We start from the raw sequence: 24044 nt of genomic DNA on the forward strand, positions 1-24044 counted from the left end.
CCTACCCAGGCAGGTGCCAGAATTGACCTCTCTTGTGTTGGGTCAAACTGTACACTAAAGCTGTGCTAACGAAAGCAGGTAATTTAAAGACGATTGAGAAATTATCAGCTTTATATTTTCGACACTGAACAGTGCACTTCTGATCATGTTTGTGTTCTGTATTTTGTGAGTTTTCAATCATGATTCAACACTGAACACACCCTTAGGTGTACATTCTCCGGCAGTGCACTAGACATGCGCTGGGCAGCAGCCTGTTGCCACCTGGGTCAGTCATTTACAACCTCTTCAACCTCCAACAGATGGCGCAGTTAGGACAAGAAATACCAATTAATCACACACTTTTTTTGGGGGGGGATAAAGTATTTGTTTTTTGCGATAATTTGTGGTTGGTGTTTGATCTATGTAATTTTGTAAACTGTTTTGACCATACTTTACATTGTATTTTGATTTAGTTGGAAATTACCAAGAAAATGAGAGCTACATGTATTCCCTCTTGTTTTGTACTTGGCTTTGGATTTCTCTGTTTCTCTTATTTTCTTTCTCTCATTCTTACTCTCTTCCCTCTCTCTTTCTATTTCACTCTCTTCTATCCCTTTCTATTTCATTCTGTCACTCTGCTCCATCCTTTTCTTTTATTCTCACTCTCTCTTCTCCTTTTCATTCACTCTTTCTTTGTTTTTACTAGGCCCTGCTCACAGCGGTCACCTCACCGACATGCGAGGTGCACGAGGGCACCCTACTCCAGGTGGTACGCACATGCTATAACATCTACCTGGCCAGTAAGAACCTGATAAACCAGACCACCGCCAAGGCCACCCTCACTCAAATGCTCAACGTTATCTTCTCTCGCATGGAACAACAAGCCGTGAGTTTACATCGGGGGGGGGTGATTAATATCGGTGATTGTCACTGACTAAATATTTCTGAGCCAATCAAAAGGACGGAATGTAGTAGCTTACGTCAATAATGGGTGAAGATAACTGACTATTCACTTGCTAAATCAAAGGAAGGATTTCAGTAGCTTACAACAATAGTCGGTATTTGTTTCCAAAGTACCAGAAAAAGTGGTGTATTTCTTTGTAAAATGTTGAACATCATCATATTTTGTAGATCGGGGCCCATCTTACAAAGAGTTGCGATTGATCCAATCAATCGCAACTATGGAAAGCCAGCAAAGTCAACATATAAAATGCATGTTTGTTCAAAAAAATATTATAGAAATTAATGTATATCCATATATTCATTGATTTCTTGACAATCTGGTTAGTTCTTCTAGAGTTTTTGAACAAACATGCATTTTATATGTTAACTTTGCTGGCTTTCCATAGTTGCGATTGATCAGATCAATCGTCACTCTTTGTAAGACAGGCTCCTTAACAATTTACAACAAAAAAGTTAGCAAGACTGATAATTTTCACGGATAAGTGTACAAAATTTTATCAACCAGGGTGAATGAAACCTTGGCAAAACGCCTGTTTCCATAACTATATGAGCCTGAGGTGCGCTTTACATTATATGTTCATAATCCCTACTTCTGATGTTTTTACTTTTCTACTTACAATCTATCTATTTGTTAATACTATCTGATGTATTTTTTTTTCTTCTAGATTTATGAGGCTAAACTAAAAGCTGATGAGCCAGGAAAGGAAGGTTTGTGATACAAAACCATACAGTTGATTGTATCATTAATTTACATGATCTTACAATTGATCAATGCAATCAGTCATGGCATTCAGCAAGTCAATGAACTTGTTTTACCCATAATGCCCTACAACTCCACTTGCAAAATTGCACAATTTAAAAAGTTTATAATCAGTCATTCTATTTTTTTTCTTGGATTGTCCAATAAATGAATATATTTCTTCCACTTTTAAGAATGACAAATTTTTGTTGGCCATGCCAGATTCTCATTCTGTCCCATCTATTCTTCTCCCACATGAACACTTGATGTATTGTAGTCTAACATCAACTGAAATTTCCAGAAACAATCTCTCCGAGTCGAGAAAGAAAGGAGTATACCTTATTTTCTTGGTAGTATTGAAATGAATCAAAATAAAAAGATAGCTGTGATAGTGGTTGACTGATTTTATAAAGAAACATAATAAGTCTACTAACAATACTAAAAAGCATTACTTAGAAATAAATGAATATTAAAGTCCTGCAATTTCTATAAATTTCTTGATTTCCTAGATGAGGAGAAAGGTGGATCTGGTGATGGTGCCAAGGAGGCGGAGTCTGAGGTGAAACTGACCAATGGGACGCCAGAGGGTCTCGACCTGGATGTAGATGCTGAGGATACAACAGGTGACTTTTGAACTTCTTTTAACCCTTTGGCTCTGGAAACCAGGGGCACTTTTTACGAAGATTTACAATTATTGCAACTTCCATGGTATCAGGACAATTGTCAGTGCCTTTTTCCTCTTTAAAATGAAATAACAAATTATATTCATAATTTAGAAGTCAATTGAATACTAGCAATCAACATTTTTTTCTCTGTACATACCTATGAAATCACAAACTTTGGGACACATACACATGTCACATAATTCATGCCACATAATTCATGCCATTGAGAAGCACAATAAGTGGCAAGGAGTTAGTTGCTAAAAACTTATATTGTTGTGCTTTGTAGCTTATAGGGTTTTAATTTGTCAATTTCAATTTAGCTCGTTTTGGTCTGTAATTGAACAATGGCCGATAAAAATACTTGCCGTTAAGCAGAATCTGAATACATTTTTTTTATTTGTCTAATTCTGTTTTGGTTTTGTTGAATAGCACTCTATTGTAATCATTCCTCCTATCTTTAGATGGTCCAAGTAATTCAAAAAAGACAGAAGAGAGTACTACTACTGCTGAGAATGGGGAAGATGTAGAGAGTATTGTCAAGGAAATCATGGATGATCTTTTGAAATCAGTTGATCTTGGCGGTAAGTTTAAATATGTAGATATAGGAGCTTTATCATTGTTTCCATCTTTGCTGTCATTTTCCCATGATTTCTCAGTCATTTTTGTGTGAAAGATTATGTAGGCTGTTCTAGTTTTACCTTTCTTCCTGAGATTGATAACTAAGGCTCTGTTTACATACCTGTCCTTGCAGTAGAATGATACATTGATATTAATAATACACTGTAACAGTCGTTAATAGTGTTTCACCAAAACCTTATTTGATTATGTCATTTCCATCTGGGGTGCACACACACACACACTCATTAAACAAACATCATCCATGCCTTCAGTCTGCCATAGGCTCAATTGCATGCATAATTTGTTTCCATGAACAAGCACCTATATGTACATTATTGTCATCGATGTGTCAACATTATCTGACTAAAAGATATATTATGCCATTCAAGTTTAGGGATAAAGTATATTACTATTATTGCTTAATGATCATTCATGACTTTCCCATTAAAGGGGAATCCAGCCTTGGCCATAAAATGTTATGTTGGGAAGGAGAAAAATAAATTAAACAGAATGGTGAAAGTTTGAAAGAAATCAGACAAGCAATGAGAAAGTTATAGCTGCTTTAAAATTGAGATCACTAATACTATGTAGATTTCAAATTGGCAACTGTGTAAGTAAATTATGACAAGGGGCAAGGACAACTTTCCCATAGGCCATGTACTTTATTATCAGGGATTTGTGGTTTTCTCCTAAATACCCATTCCCCTGGGGCAGTAATCTAAATATAACCCAGGTAGTATATTGTAGTATGTCCTCATGAAAGAAAAATATAATTTGAAATAAAACTTTTGGGAAAAATGACATTTTAGCCATAATATGTATTGGAGTACATGGAAGAGTAGTCCTTGCCTTACATCACTATGACATCCCATATGCGGCCAATTTGAAGTCTCCATGGGTATAGTGATTACCAATATTTACAACTTTAAAAAATTCATAACTTTCTTGTTATTTGTCCAATATTGTTCAAACTTTCACCTATCAACTTGTCTGATTTTTCTTTTCCTTATAAAGACAAGTTTTTATTTGGGTTGGATTCCCCTTTAAGTTGATATACATGTAATTGTAAGTCATGTGATACAATCTTTCCTTTGATATTGCACTACATTAGTCCATTCTTTAGTTCTGTCAAGGTCTGTACACCCAAGCACTATGGGTAGAAACATTCCTCAAGAATCTTTGCAACAAGTCCTGGCATAACCTTTCAACTCCAAGTAACCAATAATGTATGCAGGGTTAAGGTTCCTGTTATATTCAACTTGCAAGACCTAATATTTGAACACAGTTCCTTATCCCCCATCTGTGATTGGTCAAAATTGAGTGACATTAATTTGTCCAAGTAGCTTCCCCCTTGGGAGCATTTCATTGAACAAATAGTGATTTTCACTTACAAATTGTTATGAGCTACTGAAATCATTGCGTCTGATTGGCTCTGAACAAATGAGTCAGTGAAAATCACTGACAGGATGCTTCGTGAAACACTTCCCTGTTCATATACAAAATGTATGTTCTTTTCATTTAATTGTAGTAAAATAATAATATGCAACATTTTATAGAGATTGATACAATGTTTCTAAGCGCCACATACTATTACACTGGCTTTAGTACTGCTACCCTGATCATGCTCATGAGCATTCTAAGAATTCCTTTCTACCGAGTACCCATGTACTTCAAATGAAGATGCACATGTAAATGCCTTGTCAAAGGATGCGAGTGCCTTGGTGGATTTTAACCCCAGCCCTTGCAGTTCAATTCCAAAGACTTATCCTCTGAGCCACAACACCTCTACCTGTCATTTATCATAGGTACACAAGATGTCAAGACACCAGACTCCATCACAAGCACCAGTTTATCTGGGGCTCCCTCTATAGGTTCACTAAAGACACCGAGCACCGCGTCCACCCCGAGTATCCCTCCTATCGGCGATGACGACCTCGACAATGAGCCGTTCTCTCACATCCTCCAGAAGGATGCATTCCTGGTTTTCAGATCGCTCTGTAAGCTCTCCATGAAGCCGCTGCCGGACGGACATCCAGATCCTAAGTAAGTGGCTGAGTTAATCTGAAGAGTTTGATCCAATAAGAAATGAATTTCATTTTTGTTGGAAATTAAGGAAACTGCTCTGATATTGATTCTTTACACAAGAGTGTTCATGTAAGTTTTGTGGTCAATTTGAAGAACAAAAAAAATGTGCCTCTGTGAATTTAAAAGAGTGGACATTTGATACTACTACATGTAGAATTAGAACATACATCTATTTCATCAATACATCATTCAGCTGGTATATTTGAAATTTGATGGAAAGTGGGGATTGTGGATTAAATGCCTCTCAGACTTTGCAACTTTGGTATTTCAAGCTTATAAGAACTAGTTTCAAACTTTCCTGCTGTTTAGGGAAAAGAAGATTTTGACCACAATTTTGTATTGAAAGTCTTTCTCTTTTTTTTTAATGACCAACAATGAAACTAAATCTACATGTATCTAACTCTTGTTCAATCAAGTCCCTCTTGTTCAGTCAGTTCCCTCTCTAAAAGCTTATGAGCTTCAGTCTAAGATCCTGTACCTACTACATGTAGTTGCTCCTGCCTGTCCTTCAGAATGCCTGAGCTGTCTTCAGGACCAATGAGATATGAAAAAACAGGTCTAAGGTCCTCTCCCTACAGCTGCTTCTGTCCATTCTCCAGAATGCCAGAGCTGTCTTTAGGAACAGTGAGGTGTTCAAAAACTGTAAACCTTAACTCTAGATCTCACTCGTTTTCAATCAATCTATTCCCCTAGATCCCATGAGCTTCGGTCTAAGATCCTCTCCCTCCAGCTACTCCTGTCCGTCCTCCAGAATGCTGGAGCAGTCTTCAGGACCAATGAGATGTTTATCACAGCTATAAAGCAGTACCTATGTGTGGCCCTTTCTAAGAATGGGGTGTCGTCAGTACCAGAAGTCTTTGAGTGCTCTTTGGCCATTTTCCTGACTCTTCTCAGTCTCTTCAAGACACATCTGAAGATGCAAATCGAGGTATGATTGTATTTTCTTCAGTGCTTCCACTTTTTTTTTGGGGGGGGTGTTTACTGGAAATACAACTACTTCTTTTCGGCACAATTTGAATATTTGCATATACCTGCATGAGCACTAAGAGCAAGTAAACTTCAGCGCATTTATCCACCTTGTTAGATGCTCAACGCACTCCTATATTACCCTTGCTAATGTAGTTCTACCAATTCCACTGCTCACAGCTTTTTAAGCATTTCATTCCTGCCAGTACCTATTTACCTTACTTTGGTTGATTGCAGCACATCATGGATCAATTCTTGCTGAAAGAAATTGTACCATGGCTAGGATTTAAACCCACCAGCCTCTGTTTCAAAGACCAGAGAGTAATCCACTGGGCCACAATGCTCCTCATGCTTAACATTTTTTACACTTTACTCTTTGATACTCACCAGGTATTTTTCAAGGAGATCTTCTTGAATATCCTTGAGACCCCGACTAGTAGCTTTGAGCAGAAGTGGATGGTGGTCCAGGCACTGACAAGGATATGCGCAGGTAAGTCAAACAACCGTGACTCCAGGGCCCCATCTTACATAGACTTGTGATCTATTTGATCAACCAGAGCTATGGAAAGCCATCAATGCCAACATCCAAAGTGCATGTTTGATCAAATTGCTGTCTGGATATATATTGTGTACTCGTACATTCAACGTTGTCTTGACAATTCACTGAGATTCCCCTATGTTACAAAAGACATCGTGATAATTTCCTGTAGGAAGAATTACGACAGTAATGGATTTCCATATATAGTTGAGGTTGATTGGATCAATCATAACTCTTTTTAAGACAGTACCCAGGTTGTTTCAGCAAGAGGAACCAAACGTTTGTACTAGGGGAAAAGAAACGGTGTATAAAGAATGGATTGTTTAAAGGATTTAGGTACTATGCCAAGACTTAGTTGAGGTTGATTGGATCAATCATAACTCTTTTAAAGACGGTACCCAGGTTGTTTCAGCAAGAGGAACCAAACGTTTGTACTAGGGGAAAAGAAACGGTGTATAAAGAATGGATTGTTTAAAGGATTTAGGTACTATGCCAAGACTTAGTTGAGGTTGATTGGATCAATCATAACTCTTTTAAAGACGGTACCCAGGTTGTTTCAGCAAGAGGAACCAAACGTTTGTACTAGGGGAAAAGAAACGGTGTATAAAGAATGGATTGTTTAAAGGATTTAGGTACTATATCAAGACTTAGTTGAGGTTGATCGGATCAATCATAACTCTTTTAAAGACGGTACCCAGGTTGTTTCAGCAAGAGGAACCTAATGTTTGTACTAGGGGAAAAGAAACGGTGTATAAAGAATGGATTGTTTAAAGGATTTAGGTACTATGCCAAGACTTAATCTGAAGTGAAATTCTCCATTCTCAAACTTATTTGTGAATCAAAATAAGCCTAATAACAGTTATCTGAGTTTGTTAAATGCATATGCTGTCTCATTCACTAAGTCTCTCAGATGCACAGTGTGTTGTGGACATATACCTCAACTATGTCTGAGACATTTCCATTGCTAACATATTCAAGAAGCTGGTCATTGACCTTACCGAGATTACTCAAGCTTATTCTGGAAATCAAACATTAGCTTAATAAAAGTCATATACCTATATGTTTGTTAGATAAATATTGGGGACTTTTCTTACTAAATCTTGCTGATGCCCAATGTATCGTGGACAGATACCTCAACTACAACTGCGACATGTCCAATGCTAATATCTTTTAGAGGCTGGTCAATGACCCTGCCAACATTACTCAAACATATTCTGAAAACCAAATTTGACTAATAGCAGTTACATATGTTTGTTTAATTCATGTTGAGGTCTTATTCACCTAAATCTTTCAGATGCCCAGTGTGTGGTGGACATATACCTCAACTACGACTGTGACCTGTCCAGTGCCAACATCTTTGAGAGGCTGGTCAACGACCTGTCCAAGATCGCTCAAGGTCGACATGCCATCGAGCTCGGAGCAACACCCCAGCAGGAGAAGAGGATGAGAGTAAAGGGATTAGACTGCCTCGTCTCTATCCTCAAGTGTATGGTGGAGTGGAGCAAGGACCTCTATGTTAATCCTAATCTGCAAGCTAATCTAGGTAAGGAAAGGAATCCTGGTCTATGAGGTGATGTATCAAAATTAAGACCTACATGTATTGTGTTGAATATGCAAACTACATGTAGTAAAAGCAAAGAATTATTTCTTTCCTAATCTGTATAAAGTTGATATATGCAAGCAAAGATTTTTGTTTATGCTACTCTGCAAGCTACCCTATATAAGCAAAGACTTTTTAAAATCCAAATCAACAAGCTGATACGAGTAAGTGAAGGTATATTTTTAACCTATTCTGCAAATTGAACTACATGTACATGTATAGAAGCTAAGAACTTTGTCTTGATCTTAATCTGCCTGCTAATTTATCTTAGCGTAGACTTGTTCTAGGAACTTTCCTTTTTATAATCCTAATTATTAAATCGCTTCATGAGAAATGCTTCCCCTGTTCTGTACCTACAGGTGGCAGCCAAAATTCTCTGAACCTGACCCCACCAGACTCTAGGATTTTTCCTATATTTATCATAATTAATCGTTTCATGACATGCTTCCACTGTTCTGGACCTACAGGTCAAGAGAAAGCTGTAGGAATGGACCAAACGGATGCAGACAGCGGGAAGGGTACCATGACCAGCTTCGCAGCCAGAACTCTCTGAACCTGACCCCACCAGACCCTAGGATTTTTCCTATATTTATCATGATTAATTAATCGTTTCATGACATGCTTCCACTGTTCTGCACCTGCAGGTCAGGAGAAAGCTGTAGGAATGGACCAAACTGATGCTGACAGGAAGAAGGGTACCATGACCAGCTGCGGCAGCCAGAACTCTCTGAACTCCACCCCATCAAGGCTCTGTAGGAACTTTTGTGTATTAATCTTTAGGAGCTTTCCTGTATTAATCTTAAATAATTGCTTTCATGAAACGCTTCACCTGTTCTGTACCCCTAGGTCAAGAGAAAGCTGTAGGTATGGACCAAACGGATGCTGACAGCGGGAAGGGTGCCATGACCAGCTGCGGCAGCCAGAACTCTCTGAACCTGACCCCACCAGACTCTAGGATTTTTCCTATATTTATCATAATTAATTGTTTCATGACATGCTTCCATTGTTCTGGACCTACAGGTCAAGAGAAAGCTGTAGGAATGGACCAAACGGATGCAGACAGCGGGAACGGTACCATGACCAGCTGCGGCAGCCAGAACTCTCTGAACCTGACCCCACCAGACTCTAGGATTTTTCCTATATTTATCATAATTAATTGTTTCATGACATGCTTCCATTGTTCTGGACCTACAGGTCAAGAGAAAGCTGTAGGAATGGACCAAACGGATGCTGACAGCGGGAAGGGTACCATGACCAGCTGCGGCAGCCAGAACTCCCTAAACTCCACGCCATCAGGCTCTCTAGGAGCTGTCAACCTCAACTCAAGCCAGACCCTGCCCTCAGACAGCCCTGAGCAGTTTGAGACGATCAAGCAACAGAAGGAAATCATGGAACAGGGAATTGAAATGTAAGTTCTATTATTATTGTTATTGTTATCATCATCATGGTCATCATCATTGTCATCGTCATTATTATTGTTGTTGTTATTGTTGTTTTGCTTGTGTTTTATTATCAATAGCATACCTGGTGTTTCAAAAAGCTGTTCGTAAGTTACGAGCAACTGTAAGAATGTCTGGTGATCCTTTCTTGTAGTAAGTGATACACATCATATTTTTATTGGTGTTGATTTAGTTCCTAAGAAAGGGTCACCGGTCGCTTGTAAAGTCACTCGTAACTTACCATTAGGTTATGAAACGCCAGCCTGGCAAATCGCAAACAAATGAATCATTAAAACATTTTTGAGGATCTGATAGGCATACAAGTAAGATGCCACAGCCTGAGCCCCGTCTTACAAAGAGTTATGATTGATATATGAAATATTTTGAACAAACATGCATAAAAGCTGTTGACGTTACTGGCTGTCCATTGTTGTGATTAATCAGATCAATCACAACTCTTTGTAAGACAAGGCCCTGTTTTTCCCCACAGCACCTGTCTTGAGGTATGGTTATGTTATTTCTATTTTTTTTTCTCTTGTTTACTTGTCTTCAGATTCAACAAAAGGAAACCAATCAAAGGCATACAGTATCTACAGGAACATGGATTGCTCGGAAAGAGGCCCGAAGACATTGCAAGGTTCTTCCACAAAGATGAAAGATTAGAAAAGGTAGTTAGGATGACTAAAGTAGTGTTGGGCTCCTCGGGGCCGGCCTTGGCAGGGCATGATAAAAAACGCCCATTATCCAAATTTCGTGGGAATCGGCCCATGGGGGCCTAAGATATGACCTCAGCTCCATTGATAGCAATGTACCGCTTGCCTGGCTCACAACATTTAGGACCAGACCAATAAGTCACTGATTAAAGGTTGTTGAGGTTTTTCATCATGCTCTGCTGAAAATATGGTATCAAAAAGCTGAAATGCAAAGAAAGGAAAATTGATAATGTCACACTTCAGTACTCCATTATGTTGCCTTGGCCTTAGTGGTCTGAAGTCATTGATCTTGGCCTTAGCCTTGGATATCCAGCCACGCACACAATACTGGCCTAAAGCTCCTCTCACACTAGGCCAATGGTCAAGTCAGGGTCATGATGGTCAGCAATGAGCAAGTGACCATTCTGAGGGCCAAGAAGAAACCCACATGTAAAGCTCAGTGCTAGCTTATTAGATTGATTTCTGCAATTGATTGCATATATTATTATTAATTCTAAAAATCAAGCCCTAAAGTCTATGTTACGGGCCTCTTGCCTGTGCAGTATGATTTGCATGTAGCTGCATAATTATACTCATTCAATGTGAATGTTTCAGTGAATATCCTTTTGTAACCTGTGTAATATATTGTTCTTTACCTCGTTTTCTTATACAGACTGTAATTGGAGAGTTCATGGGCGAGAGAGACCTGTAAGTATGGTAGTGGATCGTATTACCGAACACTTTTCATGAATTTGATCATATCAAACACATTATTCCAATAAAATTCACCAAACTTTCACCATAAATACACAAATACCTACAAAATATAAACATGCAGAAATTTCGCCGAAATTGTTTTTCATTTTTACGACATCAGCTTCCAATCGGACCCCTCTTCGCAAGTGAAATATTTTGGTCACTTGAAAAGGTATCGTATTACCGAACGTGTGTTTTCTATGGGAAAAGTTGGGAAAACAACAAAGTCACTGATGAGCTATTTTGACCATATTTTATTGTTTTGAGGATATAAAGACTTCAAAATTGTGTTTTTGATAATTTTTCATCATTTTTCTATTTAAGTTCCCTTTGGAAGGAAGTTGCAGAGGTTTGAGCGTATTTGAATATTTTCTGACGCATATGATGCGCGCGTTCGGTAATACAAGGCCGGTCGGTAATACAATCACTCACTATATATATTGGTGCAAATTTCAGGATATTGTTGAAAATATTAATGCAACTATGATAAATGGAGAAGAATAAGCAAAGGAACAAACAGAGAAGTTAGTTGTGGGCAATTTTAAGTCTTATGTCTGTAGTACGGATGTGTAGTATCTGTAGGCCAGAACAGTGCTAAGTTAACAGTTTTCATAGAAAATAGGATGTGTAATACGTTTTTTTTTAGTGTTGGATTGTAACTTTATTCCAAATTTTAAACAGAATCGATTTCTGTATGTTCGTAACAGTTGGAAAATTGCATTTTTATATATTTTCTGAGGTTATGTCTTGGGTCCAGTATCAAGACATAACCAACTAAAATTCTTTTATTTCATAAAGATATGCTGAGTTTCTGTGCTATATGCATTCAGTAACTATTTATGATATCTACCATTCTTTTCAAGGTTCAACAAAGAATGCATGTACGCGTACGTGGATGAGTTCGACTTCACCGGCGTCGACTTTGTGGGGGCGCTTCGCATGTTTCTTGCCGGCTTCCGCCTTCCGGGGGAGGCCCAGAAGATCGATCGTATGATGGAGAAGTTTGCTTCTCGCTACTTCGAGGACAACCCCACGCAGGGTATCTTTGCCAGTGCGGATGCTGCGTACGTGCTGGCCTACTCCATTATCCTTCTGACTACAGATCTACATAGTTCACAGGTTAGTGAGATGATAGTTATTTGTTCATGAAATGAAAAAAAAATTAAAGTCCATATTTTATTGTTCGAAATAGATATGAAATGAAATACTCTGAAAATGAAAGTGATCGTGAGCCCGGCAGCTGCCGTACAGCACCAGATCGTTTAGGCTCTATCCCTTTAATCATTGAATGCCAAACAAGGTAGCAGCAACTCCCATCTTTTAACTTCTATTGGTCTGATGTGGATTTGAACTCCTGACCTCCCGGTTGTGAGATGGACGATCTACCAACTGAGCCAACACACCTGTATGTCAAAATAAAAGAAATATTTAACTGAACAATGAATCCCCAAGCACAGGGAAAAAAAGGATTAATCAGTAGAACTAGAAGTGATATCACAAGAAAACTGAGTGGTGTTTTACAAGTAGTTAAGTGTTATGCTTAAATGCTGGGGCACACATGGTATGTAACAAGCAATCTTATTGATTAATATGCAGCAGTTTGCGTCCTCTTTGCATGATCTGACTACTAATGTGATGATGCCTTATATACCGCACTCAATTGAGAATTTAACCCTATCTTGGCCGGGGTATTTTGGGAGTTCATATGGCCGGGGGGGCCTCCCAGGCCCCCCCCCTAAGATCTCGGCAGTCGACCGCGCGATCGCGCCGAAAATTGGCACACGGGTTGCCTCGGACATATCTACACGATCGTATAGTAATTTATTTCATGGGAATTGCTATTACATGATTTTGCTAATTTATGCGTAATTAGTATGCGAAATCATACTTTTTCCTCTAACTCCCTAAATAAAGCTCCAAATGTACTAATTCTTGGTATAGAAACTCTTTGTGGTGTTCTTAGCAAGTGTACATGAAAAAAATTGCGATATCAAATCATTTTCTTATGTATTATATTGTTTTTTGCAATTTCTTATGTATTTCTTTGTTTTTTGACCTTTTGTTTTTTATTGTTTTTTCAATGAAATTTGTTGGGGACTCTTCTGTGATCATAAAAAGCATAAAATAATTACATTTAGACCAGCAAAACTAAAAATAATCATGCATTTATGAATTTTGGTTGAAAACACAATTTGCATTGACTTTGTACACAAAATCACGTTTTTGAGCAATTTTTGGTCTGACATGCACTTACATAATGTTGCGTAATTTCGGAACCACGTACCCAGGTGACGCAAAATTGGTCTCAAAAGTTGCGCAAGACTTGAAAGTAAAAAGTCAGCGAGCGGCGCGGTCAAAAAATTTCGCGCGGCTAAAATATTGCACAATTTATTGAGGGGGGGCCTCCGAGACCCCCCCCTGGCCTAGATAGGGTTAAGCGTTGCTCTAAGTCACACTTAACTCTTTGTGAAAAACCGCCCCTCCCTCCCCTGGAGTGTTAAAAAGAAGTTTGACTCACCTTGAAAGAGAAACGTAATGATTAATGCTTGGTGTTTTAGTACATTCTCGTCGAGCAGTCTCTCAAGATTAACGCAAAGGAGTGGCATCACAATATAAGCACAAATGACAAAGGTTTGATTGATGCCTTGCCGAATGACAGTAGGGAGTTTTTTGCAGTGCAACACTTCGCAGATTCAAGAACATAGTAAATCTATTGATAATGCCCTTCAAATGACAAAGAACAGCTTGGAGGACTTTGTTGAATTTTAGTGAACCAGAACAGCAGTTTCGTCCTGAAATCTTTTTGCTGACAAAAAATTGCAAATAATATCATTTTTCCAGAGTCCAGGACAAAACTGGTGTTTTTATTCACCAATTTCCAACAGACTTCTTGGTGGTTCTTCGTGACGAAGGATATTTGACAATACATTTTCTGTGTTCTTGAATGCGTCTTGCACGTTGAGCAAAAACTCCTTAATCATTCTTATAGAGAGACTTTCACCTGTCCAAACCACATCTTGCTTTTATTCTCCTGTTATCAGGTGAAGAAGAAGATGTCGAAGGAGGAGTACATCCGGATGAACCGCGGTATCAACGACCAGAAAGACCTTCCTACAGACTACTTGTCCGATATCTATGATGAGATCGCTGGAAATGAGATCAAGATGAAGACTGCAAGCAACAAACCAAACCCAAAGACATCAGGTTAGTTAGATCAGAGCTGCCGACTATGAAGAAAAGTCATAATTATTCACAATTGTTCCTGGATTATCAGGAATTCCATAAAAAGTTGGCCTATTTAAATGACCTACCAGTGGTCACACAATGAGTGAGCTGACTCAAGCCGGACTGGCTCCCTATCAAAAATCAGATTATCTTTAAGATTTTGTTGCTTGCTTTTCATAGTATTCTTGGATCAGCACCACAGTACGGTCTTTCATTTACTAATTACTACAGACCAAGTAGGTCTTTGCACTCATCCACTTCTGGCTACTTTGTTATTCCAGAAGTTTCAAAAACTTGGGGGGAGATCATCTTTTGCATGCCCCACTTTGTGGAATAGCCTTTCTGAAGACATAAAAAAGATGTAGGCCTACCTCTGTCAAGACTTTCAAAAATCTTCTAAAAACATTTTTATTTAACTCTTAGCTCTTTGTGCGCCTTGAGCATTCTACAGAGTGGATTTGGCACTTTTAAAGTCACATTATTATTATTATTAGCTGTGGTGTATTGGTTCTGATTCTCACCTTGTAAACAGAGGGTTGTGTGTTTGAACCCCACCGTGGTCTAGCGCCCTTTGGCAAGGCGTTAAACCACACTGCCACTCTCAACCCAGGTGCTAAATGGGTACTCGGTAGGATGCGAAAAGATATTGTATGTTTGAATTTGCCAGCGCCATAATGAGGCTGCAATGAATGCTCCCCAAGGAGTGGAAATTGTGCACTTTTCGTGCAGGATTGAAATGAATCCAATGACTGGGGTAATTATAAGCTGTAACGCGCTTTGAACCATTCTGGGAAAAGTGCTATATAAAAATTCGGGTATTATTATTTTTTTTTTGTATCCACTACAGCGTCTACATACACATAAACACAGCTGAATGATGCATGGTCACCGGCGGAGCCTTCATTGTCGTGTTTTTTAAAGAGTTACAAAGATTGGAATTCATTCAATTTTAGCATAAATTTCATTTGTTATCTTGCACTTCGTTGTCAAATATCAAAGATTATAGTCATGAACTTTTGATAATCGAATGTCTCAAATCAGTTATCAACATCTGGCGAACATTTGATTAGTAGTATTCGGTGGCCAATTGTTGGTAAACTGATTGAATGCGTTGATTGTTCTAGTTTTACTCCGAGGCCTAGTGTTGATTTTTTTTCATTTCTCTTATGACTTCAGCTGTGACAAGTGAGAAACAGAGGAAATTGTTTTACAACATTGAGATGGATGCTATATCATCGACAGCCAAGAGTTTGATGGAGAGCGTTAGCCATGTACCGTCCAGCTTTACTAGTGCTACCCATTTAGAACACGTCAGGCCAATGTTTAAGGTACGTACATTCATATTTTCATCATTCAGTCTGCCATAAAAATCAGAAATTAGAGATGTACTGTATATGAATTTGAACAATTTGAAGTTTTCTTGAAACGTGGAGACCCCTCCTAGCTGCCCTCAGTAAGTTTGCCTGCAGAAATGGACTATCCTGAGGACACTAAACATTCGTCAATAGCCTTGTCTCGACTAAATGTTTAAACCCTCATTATTTTAGGAGGCTTGGATATCCTTCCGAGCTGCCTTCAGTGTCGGGCTGCAGCACTGAATTAATCTAAGTTCAAGATCACTAATGCATTTGCTGCACCATCGGGATCTCCCACTGTTTGAGATCATTTTCTCATACTCTTATGAACCTATATGTTTAAACCCTGCTTGAACTTTAGGAGGCTTGGACATCCTTCCTAGCTACCTTCAGCATCTGGCTGCTTACTGTTAAATTTGTAAGACCAAGATCACTAATCTTTGCTCCAACATTTTCTCGTAATTTCGATCAGTCCAATGTCTGAACTCTTATTTTGTTTCAGGAGGCATGGACACCCTTCTTAGCTGCCTTCAGTGTCGGCCTCCAGGACTGTGACGATCCCGAGATCGCCAACCTTTGCCTCAACGGCATCTGCTGCGCCATTCGCATCTCCTGCATCTTTCACATGGAGATGGAGCGGAATGCCTACGTCCAAGCCCTCTCCAGGTTCACTCTCCTCACCACAAACTCATCCATAGTCGAAATGAAGACTAAGAACATTGAAACAATTAAGACATTGATCACTGTCGCACATACAGACGGCAACTATCTAGGAAAATCGTGGCTTGAGGTATGTACCCAATGTGTCTTTGTGAGAAAATACAAAATCTTTTGTGTTCATGAAGCTTATTGTCAGTTACAACTATGGTAACTGTGATTAGGGCAACTTCCATGAAAACGGGCTCAGCAGACAATCGCAATCAATGTTTCTATGGTAGTGACCATTCTGGCAAAGTTATCCTAGTTGTAAGTCTCAAGGGGTATTGGAAAAATATATTTGCAATCAATTGCACTATTTTTTTAAGTTTACAATTGAAAGGTAAATTTTAGCTGTAGCAAATGATTTTACATTCCTTGATGCAAGAAGCAAATCGGGTACTTGACTTATTAATACAGGATTATTCGTTGTGATGATAGTTACGAATTTATGTATATCATGTGTTATTATATTTTATGTTTGTCATATTTGTTTAGTAGTGTTTGACTTCATTCCTTCATTTCAATATTCTTATTGTTATTATTATCATGATTATGATTATAATTATCATCATCGTACAATTTGTTAAGTAGCAACTGACCTAGCACAATTCCTTCATTTCAGTATCCTTATTGTTGCTATTATTTTTGTTATTATTATTACAATTATCAATATTATTATCATTATCCTCATCATCATCATCTCACAACTTGTTCACTACCAGCTAAATACCTTCTTTTCAATCTCCTTTTCGTTCCCCCCCCCTCTCGTCTTTCCTAGATGCTGAAATGCATCTCACAGTTAGAGCTAGCTCAACTCATTGGCACAGGGGTCAAGACAAAGTTCTTATCAACGACATCATCAGGGTCAATGGGGTCAGGCGGTCAAAGTAGTACGGTCATGGTCGGGTCAAGTCCGGGTCATCAGAATGACATGCTGGAGTCGGGCGACAGTAAGTTATTAGCAATATTATTTGTTTGGCGTCACCTGTTCCTGGGAGGCGAAAAGCAAACTGAATCACTATGACCCGCAGGTCTCTCCTCCTGATATAACTGATTGGGGGAGTGCAGATGGACCACTACATCGGGGTTTCCCCCTACTCGTATACTCGTATAGTGCAGCGGGTTCCTAACGTGCAAAGGTGGTGACTCTCCCCCATTTAACATCCTATCCGACGGACGGAGTGTTTTTGTTTTATGTGTGTGATTAACATGGCCTACTAGAATCCAAGCCCACCAATGCTTGTAGGCTGCCAGGCTCAAGCCACGATATTAATTTGTGTGAATGAAAAATTATGTGCCAGACGATTGTGGTATACAATGAGCAGTATGGTCATAGTCGGATCAAGCCCAGGGGGGGGGTTTTCACGAAAGTTGTCTGCACTGACTAAATTGTCCCCAGGTCATCAGAACGACATTCTTTCATTTCTCTTCACATGTCCCCTGATACTGTCATTAGTAATAGTTTCATAACATCACATATGATCATCAAAGGCCAATAAAATTATAGCAGTGTCTTTTTCTGTCTATTTTGATAAATTATAAAATAGAATTATAGCAAAATATTTTTTCAGTCTATTTTGATGATTGTTTACTTTACAGTTACATCTCAAATGGCCAATCTAGCAGTTTGTTAAAATTCTATCTTTTTGGCTTTATGTGTATTTTCAGTTCCATCTCAAAAGGTCAGTCTGGATCAGAATCATATTGCTATTATTCTGTCTACGATATTGTTCTTTTTTTTCATTATTTTTCAGTTCCATCTCGAATGGCCAATCTCGATCAGAAGCAGATTGCTAGTTTACAGGAAGCCATGAACAAGACGTCTACCCAGAGGTTTGTTGTAGCCGTGGACAGGATATTCACCAGCTCGACCAGACTAGATGGGGATGCTATAGGTCAGTTCTCCACCTATATTTTATCATTTCTTTGCACTGAATTCTCACTATCGACAATAACCCAAAGTTCTGGGATGTATGCAGCACTTGTGCGCTGAGTAAAAATTCTACTCTTTTTGGGAGGGGGGTGTGTGATACGCAACAACTTCCAGTCTACTACAGGGTTCCCACTGTCATGCAAAATCATGGAAAAATTTGTGTTCATGGAGAGTCAGGGGAAAGTCAGGGAATTGGGAAAAAATTTGTGGAAAGTCATGGAAAAGTCACAGAATTGCATTTACCTCTTGGCTATGGCAGCTTTCCAGTTTTTAGTGTCTCGCAACTCTCATACTCTGCTATTATAATTTTTCCCAGTCTTGTGACATCCAAAATTCTACACAAATCCCGGGCCGTCACAGGAAGCCATGGAAAGCAGCAGTTTAGTCATTGAAAAGTCATGGAATTCTGTGGGAACCCTGTACTAGTACCTGTAGCTCATGCTAGTCTAGTTACATCCACTTGTGCATTGTGTTCTGAATCTTGTTACCTTTTTGGAACAGGCATTATTAAACTTGCTACTTGTGTCCCTCTTGCTGTGAACTATTCCTATCTTCAAGCTACCAGCAGTTGTTGGGTCACATAAGTACATGGCGTAAGCTACATCCGGGATCTTATATTCATTGTCAATAGCAGGAATTAATACTGAAGTAATATTAATTGCAGCTGCTGTTATAATGGGTGTATGAATAAAAAAAATCTTTTAATTCCTTTACCAGGAGGCATATAGAATCAGTGACAACAAATATTGCATCCCCCCCCCAAAAAAAAAAAAAAAACATTTTGTTTAGCATTATGGTACCTTGAAAGTAGTTATACAGAGCTGCCAAGTAGTACTGATTTTCCGTATTTAGTACTGAAAATAATAATAATAGACAATTCTTGTATAGCGCATAACACATTATAAATAACGTCTCTATGCGCTTCCAAAGGACTTGGATATTATTACCCTGGCTTTAGAGAAGAATACTGATGGTTTAATGCAAAATACTGATTTCTTAAGTTTCAGTTTATGTGTTGTCCTATGGTATTCCTGTGAAAATACTTATTTCCTCACCAAAATACTGATTTTCAGCCTTGAAAATACTGAAATGTTCTTTTTTCAGGTTGGCAGCTCTGGGGCCCGTTGCAGAAAGAGTTGCAATCGATTGCAACTCTAAAAATCATGCGCAACTTGATTTTCAACCAATCAACAGCGCGCATTTGGGACTTGCGTTTGATTTTTTGATTTGCGTTTAAACGCAACTCTTTCTGCAACAGGCCCCTGGTTATAGTAACTATCATTACTAAACAACATTGTTTGTAAAATAGTTTGTATAATTGCATTTGCTTCACTTGTTTGCTCAAAACAGTGGACACAATGGAAAGGAAGTAAAGAAGAACATTGAAAATGTAATAAATGGCAATATGGTAATTATTAGTCAAAATAAAGTACATTGTAGTAGTTAGCATCAATCTTAAGTGATATTTCTCTTACAACTATTACAAACCACTGGAATTCTTGAATCTGATACTAGAAAGAATATTTGTAAATTGTTGAAATTACCAAGTTTGTTCATATTTTCGAATTGTTGAGATATTGAGGTAACGGTGTGGGTGGGGGGCATGAAAGTTGTCAGCACTGGCTGAATTATCATGGATGATTTTCCTTGAAATGGTTGGTTCATTTGGTGCCAAATTCAAAACCTAGGGCAATTAGTCATGTCACGTAGCATAGAATATTCCTGTCCCAAATCTAATCCTAGTAATGCCTGTATATCCCCAATGACCTCTTGCAGTTTGGCAGCTTTAATGTAAACTCTATTTCTTCTCTCCATTTGTAGTTGACTTTACGGAGGCCCTGTGTCAGGTATCGATGGAGGAGCTTCAGTCACCGACCGGTCCAAGGATGTTCAGTTTAACCAAGATAGTAGAGATCTCATACTACAACATGGGACGTGTCAGGATGCAGTGGTCCAGGATATGGTCTGTCCTGGGTAACCACTTCAACAAGGTGAGGACTCAGGTTCTACTGTTCTTTGAACTCTGGATGATCAATCAGATGTTCTTACCATAGACCTGGGGAGTGTGTTATCAACATTTGTCCACTGACAAGTTCTCAGATCTGACAGCTTTCCATGGTTGTTATTAGCTTTTAAGCATAGGTGTTTGGTTGTGCCTATGGTATCTGTCAAGCAATGACAAGCTAGCGGTTTGTTTTTGGCGAAGATTTGTTTATATGCCATTTTAATTAGAGTTACGGCAAGCTGTACCATAATCATCCCTTTTTCATATTAGAAGGATGCACATGAAAAATATTTCACATATGTATAAATTATTATTGGTAATAATTTTATTATGTGAGAAGTGAGATTTTTATTAATAGAGTAAATGGCGACAATAGTCAAATATGACTAATCGCCACTCAAACCAATATAAGAAGAAGAAGAAGAAGTCAGTGCTGACATTTTTCATGAAATGGTTCCCCATGGTTGCATTTTGTAACTATTTATATAAATAGCTGTTATCATTAATGTGATTATTATCATCATTGTCATCATAATAATAATTATCATCATTATAATTATCATTACTATTTACACTTCCTTAGGTTGGATGTAACCCTAATGAAGATGTAGCCTTCTTTGCAATCGACTCTCTCCGTCAACTCTCCATGAAGTTCTTGGAGAAAGGAGAACTGCCAAACTTCAAGTTCCAGAAAGATTTCTTGAGGCCTTTTGAATATATCATGAAGAGGAATAAGTAAGTCTTATTATTGAAAAGTTTATTGACTCTAGCCATAATTGTTGTGCTATTTTAATGCCTCCATCTTTCATACATATAGTTGGTTGCTGAGGGCATTATGTTTTCAGTTTATCCATTGATGTGTCCCTTTCTTCCATTTTCATTCTTGTTGTTATCAAAGATTTGTTGGACAGGTCAATTTCAAACTTGGTTCAAGGAGTTCCCATATACAGGTAGTTAAAGAGTATCGATGCCCAAGGTTACAAAGGTTATTATGTACGTTGATATATCTATTTCTAATGAAAACTGAAGAGCCATTTCATTGTTCAACTTCAAACTTCATATATGCATATTGGAGTCATGATGATCTGATTAGTGATAGAACAGACACGATGTACAAACTAAAATATGGACAACTGGACATACTTTCTTTTGAGTTGTGACATTCCTTACTCTTCCAGGATGCTTCATCAAGCCTAATGATCTGTGGGGGCTATTGGTTGTTCAGCCATGACAGGGGATGAAGGATTTTGGAAAGCGTCAGTGAATCTTCCAAATTGCTAAATTGAAAAGCTCAAGCTAGGTTATGACTTTTGTAAGATTGGGATGGTACATGTAGAATAGTTCATTACAGTTATTATTTGACCATTATCAAAGTTTTTTAAGTCGGACCTTACAGAGGTCTGATTACATGTTCCTTCATCTGAGGTAGGAAACTGTTGACTTATCAGAGGTTCACTGTAGCTGTGGTTCAATTTTTTCCCAGATCACCTACCATTCGGGACATGGTGGTGCGGTGCATAGCTCAGATGGTCAACTCCCAAGCAGGAAACATCCGTTCTGGTTGGAAGAACGTCTTCTCCGTTTTCCATCTCGCTGCCTCAGACCAAGAGGAGGGCATCGTTGAACTAGCATTCCAAACAACAGGCAATATCATATGTAAGTAGTAAGCAAATATCTCACCGATGGTGAAGGGGATGGGATATATTCATACATCTCTACAAGATGTTTGATTTTGATTTGTCATGAAAATTGTGGTTTCCTTTAAAAAATTGACTCGATGCTTCTTGGAGTGGCAAGCTTGTGACTGTGTATATTCGCAGATTATCTATTTATTTGTATGTATAGTTGATTTTTCATAATGGTGTTATCACTTTCAGTTTCTTTGTTGTTCTTTTACTGAGATATCTCGTACTTGTATTTTTTTTCCCTTCTTTCTTAGCGCTTTGAAACTTTCGTATAAAGTGCTTTATAAATTTTGTATATTATTATTTATTATTGATATTAACAGTGTAAATCTGAGTTGTGATGAGAGCATTTAGTCTTGTGATCAGTTTAAAAAACTTCTGAGCCTTCATATAGTAGATTGAACATTTCATGCTCCTATAAATTAGTTCAAATTTTATTTATACTTTTCCCCTTCTTCATATTTCCACACAGCATCAGTATTTGAGAAGTACTTCTCAGCGACCTTGGATTCCTTTCAAGATGCCGTCAAGTGTCTGTCGGAGTTTGCCTGTAACGCCGCCTTCCCCGACACAAGCATGGAAGCAATACGACTTATCAGGAATTGTGCCAAATACGTCATGGAAAAACCCCAAGTAAGTGACAGATTTGATTATCAGTAGAAGTTGCAATGGGCAACTATGCGCTATTTACAAGGATTCCATAATGTATGTACGTCCACCTCACTATATTGTGGATCGTCCAGCACTTTCCAGATGCTGATCAACTAAAACTGAGGATTTTCTTTTATGAATTCCATAGATGTTCAATGGCAGCATTTGACACCAATAATTAACTTTGAAAATTTCTGGCATTGCAAGTGTAAAGAATTAACTTGAAAAAGTTACCACTATTGCCAATTTGAAGAAAAAACTCTGATCAAAATAAGGCTTTAAATGTATCTGTATTGTTCAGTCAGCAAAATACCAGGATGGGCACATCACGTTAACTTTCCATAAATCTTTAATAAATGATTTTTCCTGATTTTATTATTGACACATGTGATTTTTTATTGCCTTTTCATAGATGTTCCATGACCACAAATCAGTTTGAAAAAGTAACTACTGTTGCCAATTCGAAGAACAAATGCTGATTAAAATAACAGAGCTGCCAGTCAATAGGATTTTATCCTGTTCAATAGGATTAAGGGGAAAGAGATGCTACATTGTAAATAAGATTTTTTCCCCGAGAAATAAGATTTTTAAAACTTATCAGTATTATGATTTTTGGTATGTTTTTCAAAATTGTATTTCATAATAGGATTTTAGGTTTGAAATTAGGATAACAAGAAATTGAGCATAGGAATTTTTTTTTAATTGAGGTTGGCAGCTCTGAATAAAGCTTCAAGTAATTGAGTTTCCTGCATGTACTTGTATGAGTGACCCATATGACTTCTTTTTCTTCCTTTCCTTAGATGTTCCATGACCATATAGGAGACCAAGAACTACAAGTGACCGAAGATGATAGGATCTGGGTCAAAGGGTGGTTTCCTGTTCTCTTTGAACTTTCGAGAGTCATCAATAGGTGTAAGCTGGACGTCAGAACGAGGTCAGTGTTGCCAATTTGCTAATTGTAAATATCCACTTGTACTTTGTTAGAACCCTCCGTACTTGGTGGAATCCCAGTGTATATTGATAATGATAATATGCAACATACACGATTATAAAGATGTTTCTATTTTATTTCATTTTTTATTGTAATTTATATAAATTTCTTAGAAAAGGAGGCCTTCACCCTTCATTTTTGTCTCACCTGCGAAGCAAAGTGAGACTATAGGCGCCGCTTTTCCGACGGCGACGGCGGCGGCGGCGTCAACATCAAATCTTAACCTGAGGTTAAGTTTTTGAAATGACATCATAACTTAGAAAGTATATGGACCTAGTTAATAAAACTTGGCCATAAGGTTAATCAAGTATTACTGAACATCCTATTAGAGTTTCATGTCACATGACCAAGGTCAAAGGTCATTTAGGGTCAATGAACTTAGACCATGTTGGAGGAATCAACATCGAAATCTTAACCTGAGGTTAAGTTTTTGAAATGTCATCATAACTTAGAAAATATA

The 24044-nt window shown here is 38.2% G+C and overlaps 1 protein-coding gene across 2 annotated transcripts in view; it reads left to right on the plus strand.

Moving 5' to 3' along the window:
• Nucleotides 1-24044, plus strand: part of LOC121431411 (brefeldin A-inhibited guanine nucleotide-exchange protein 1-like) — a 49944-nt gene that overhangs the window by 14851 nt on the left and 11049 nt on the right. For both annotated transcript variants that reach the window (XM_041628976.1, XM_041628977.1), the window contains exons 5-26: nt 686-865; nt 1608-1650; nt 2191-2304; nt 2808-2927; nt 4770-5007; nt 5743-5977; nt 6406-6505; nt 7848-8096; nt 9348-9561; nt 10146-10260; nt 10958-10992; nt 11904-12159; nt 14082-14244; nt 15442-15593; nt 16123-16410; nt 17098-17269; nt 18074-18214; nt 20074-20243; nt 20841-20992; nt 21741-21913; nt 22415-22575; nt 23394-23527. In XM_041628976.1, the coding sequence (XP_041484910.1) occupies nt 686-865; nt 1608-1650; nt 2191-2304; nt 2808-2927; nt 4770-5007; nt 5743-5977; nt 6406-6505; nt 7848-8096; nt 9348-9561; nt 10146-10260; nt 10958-10992; nt 11904-12159; nt 14082-14244; nt 15442-15593; nt 16123-16410; nt 17098-17269; nt 18074-18214; nt 20074-20243; nt 20841-20992; nt 21741-21913; nt 22415-22575; nt 23394-23527 (3605 nt within the window). The remainder of the gene's footprint in view (nt 1-685; nt 866-1607; nt 1651-2190; nt 2305-2807; nt 2928-4769; nt 5008-5742; nt 5978-6405; nt 6506-7847; nt 8097-9347; nt 9562-10145; nt 10261-10957; nt 10993-11903; nt 12160-14081; nt 14245-15441; nt 15594-16122; nt 16411-17097; nt 17270-18073; nt 18215-20073; nt 20244-20840; nt 20993-21740; nt 21914-22414; nt 22576-23393; nt 23528-24044) is intronic.

This window comes from Lytechinus variegatus, chromosome 17 (assembly GCF_018143015.1).
Source record: "Lytechinus variegatus isolate NC3 chromosome 17, Lvar_3.0, whole genome shotgun sequence".
Taxonomy (NCBI): Eukaryota; Metazoa; Echinodermata; class Echinoidea; order Temnopleuroida; family Toxopneustidae; genus Lytechinus; species Lytechinus variegatus.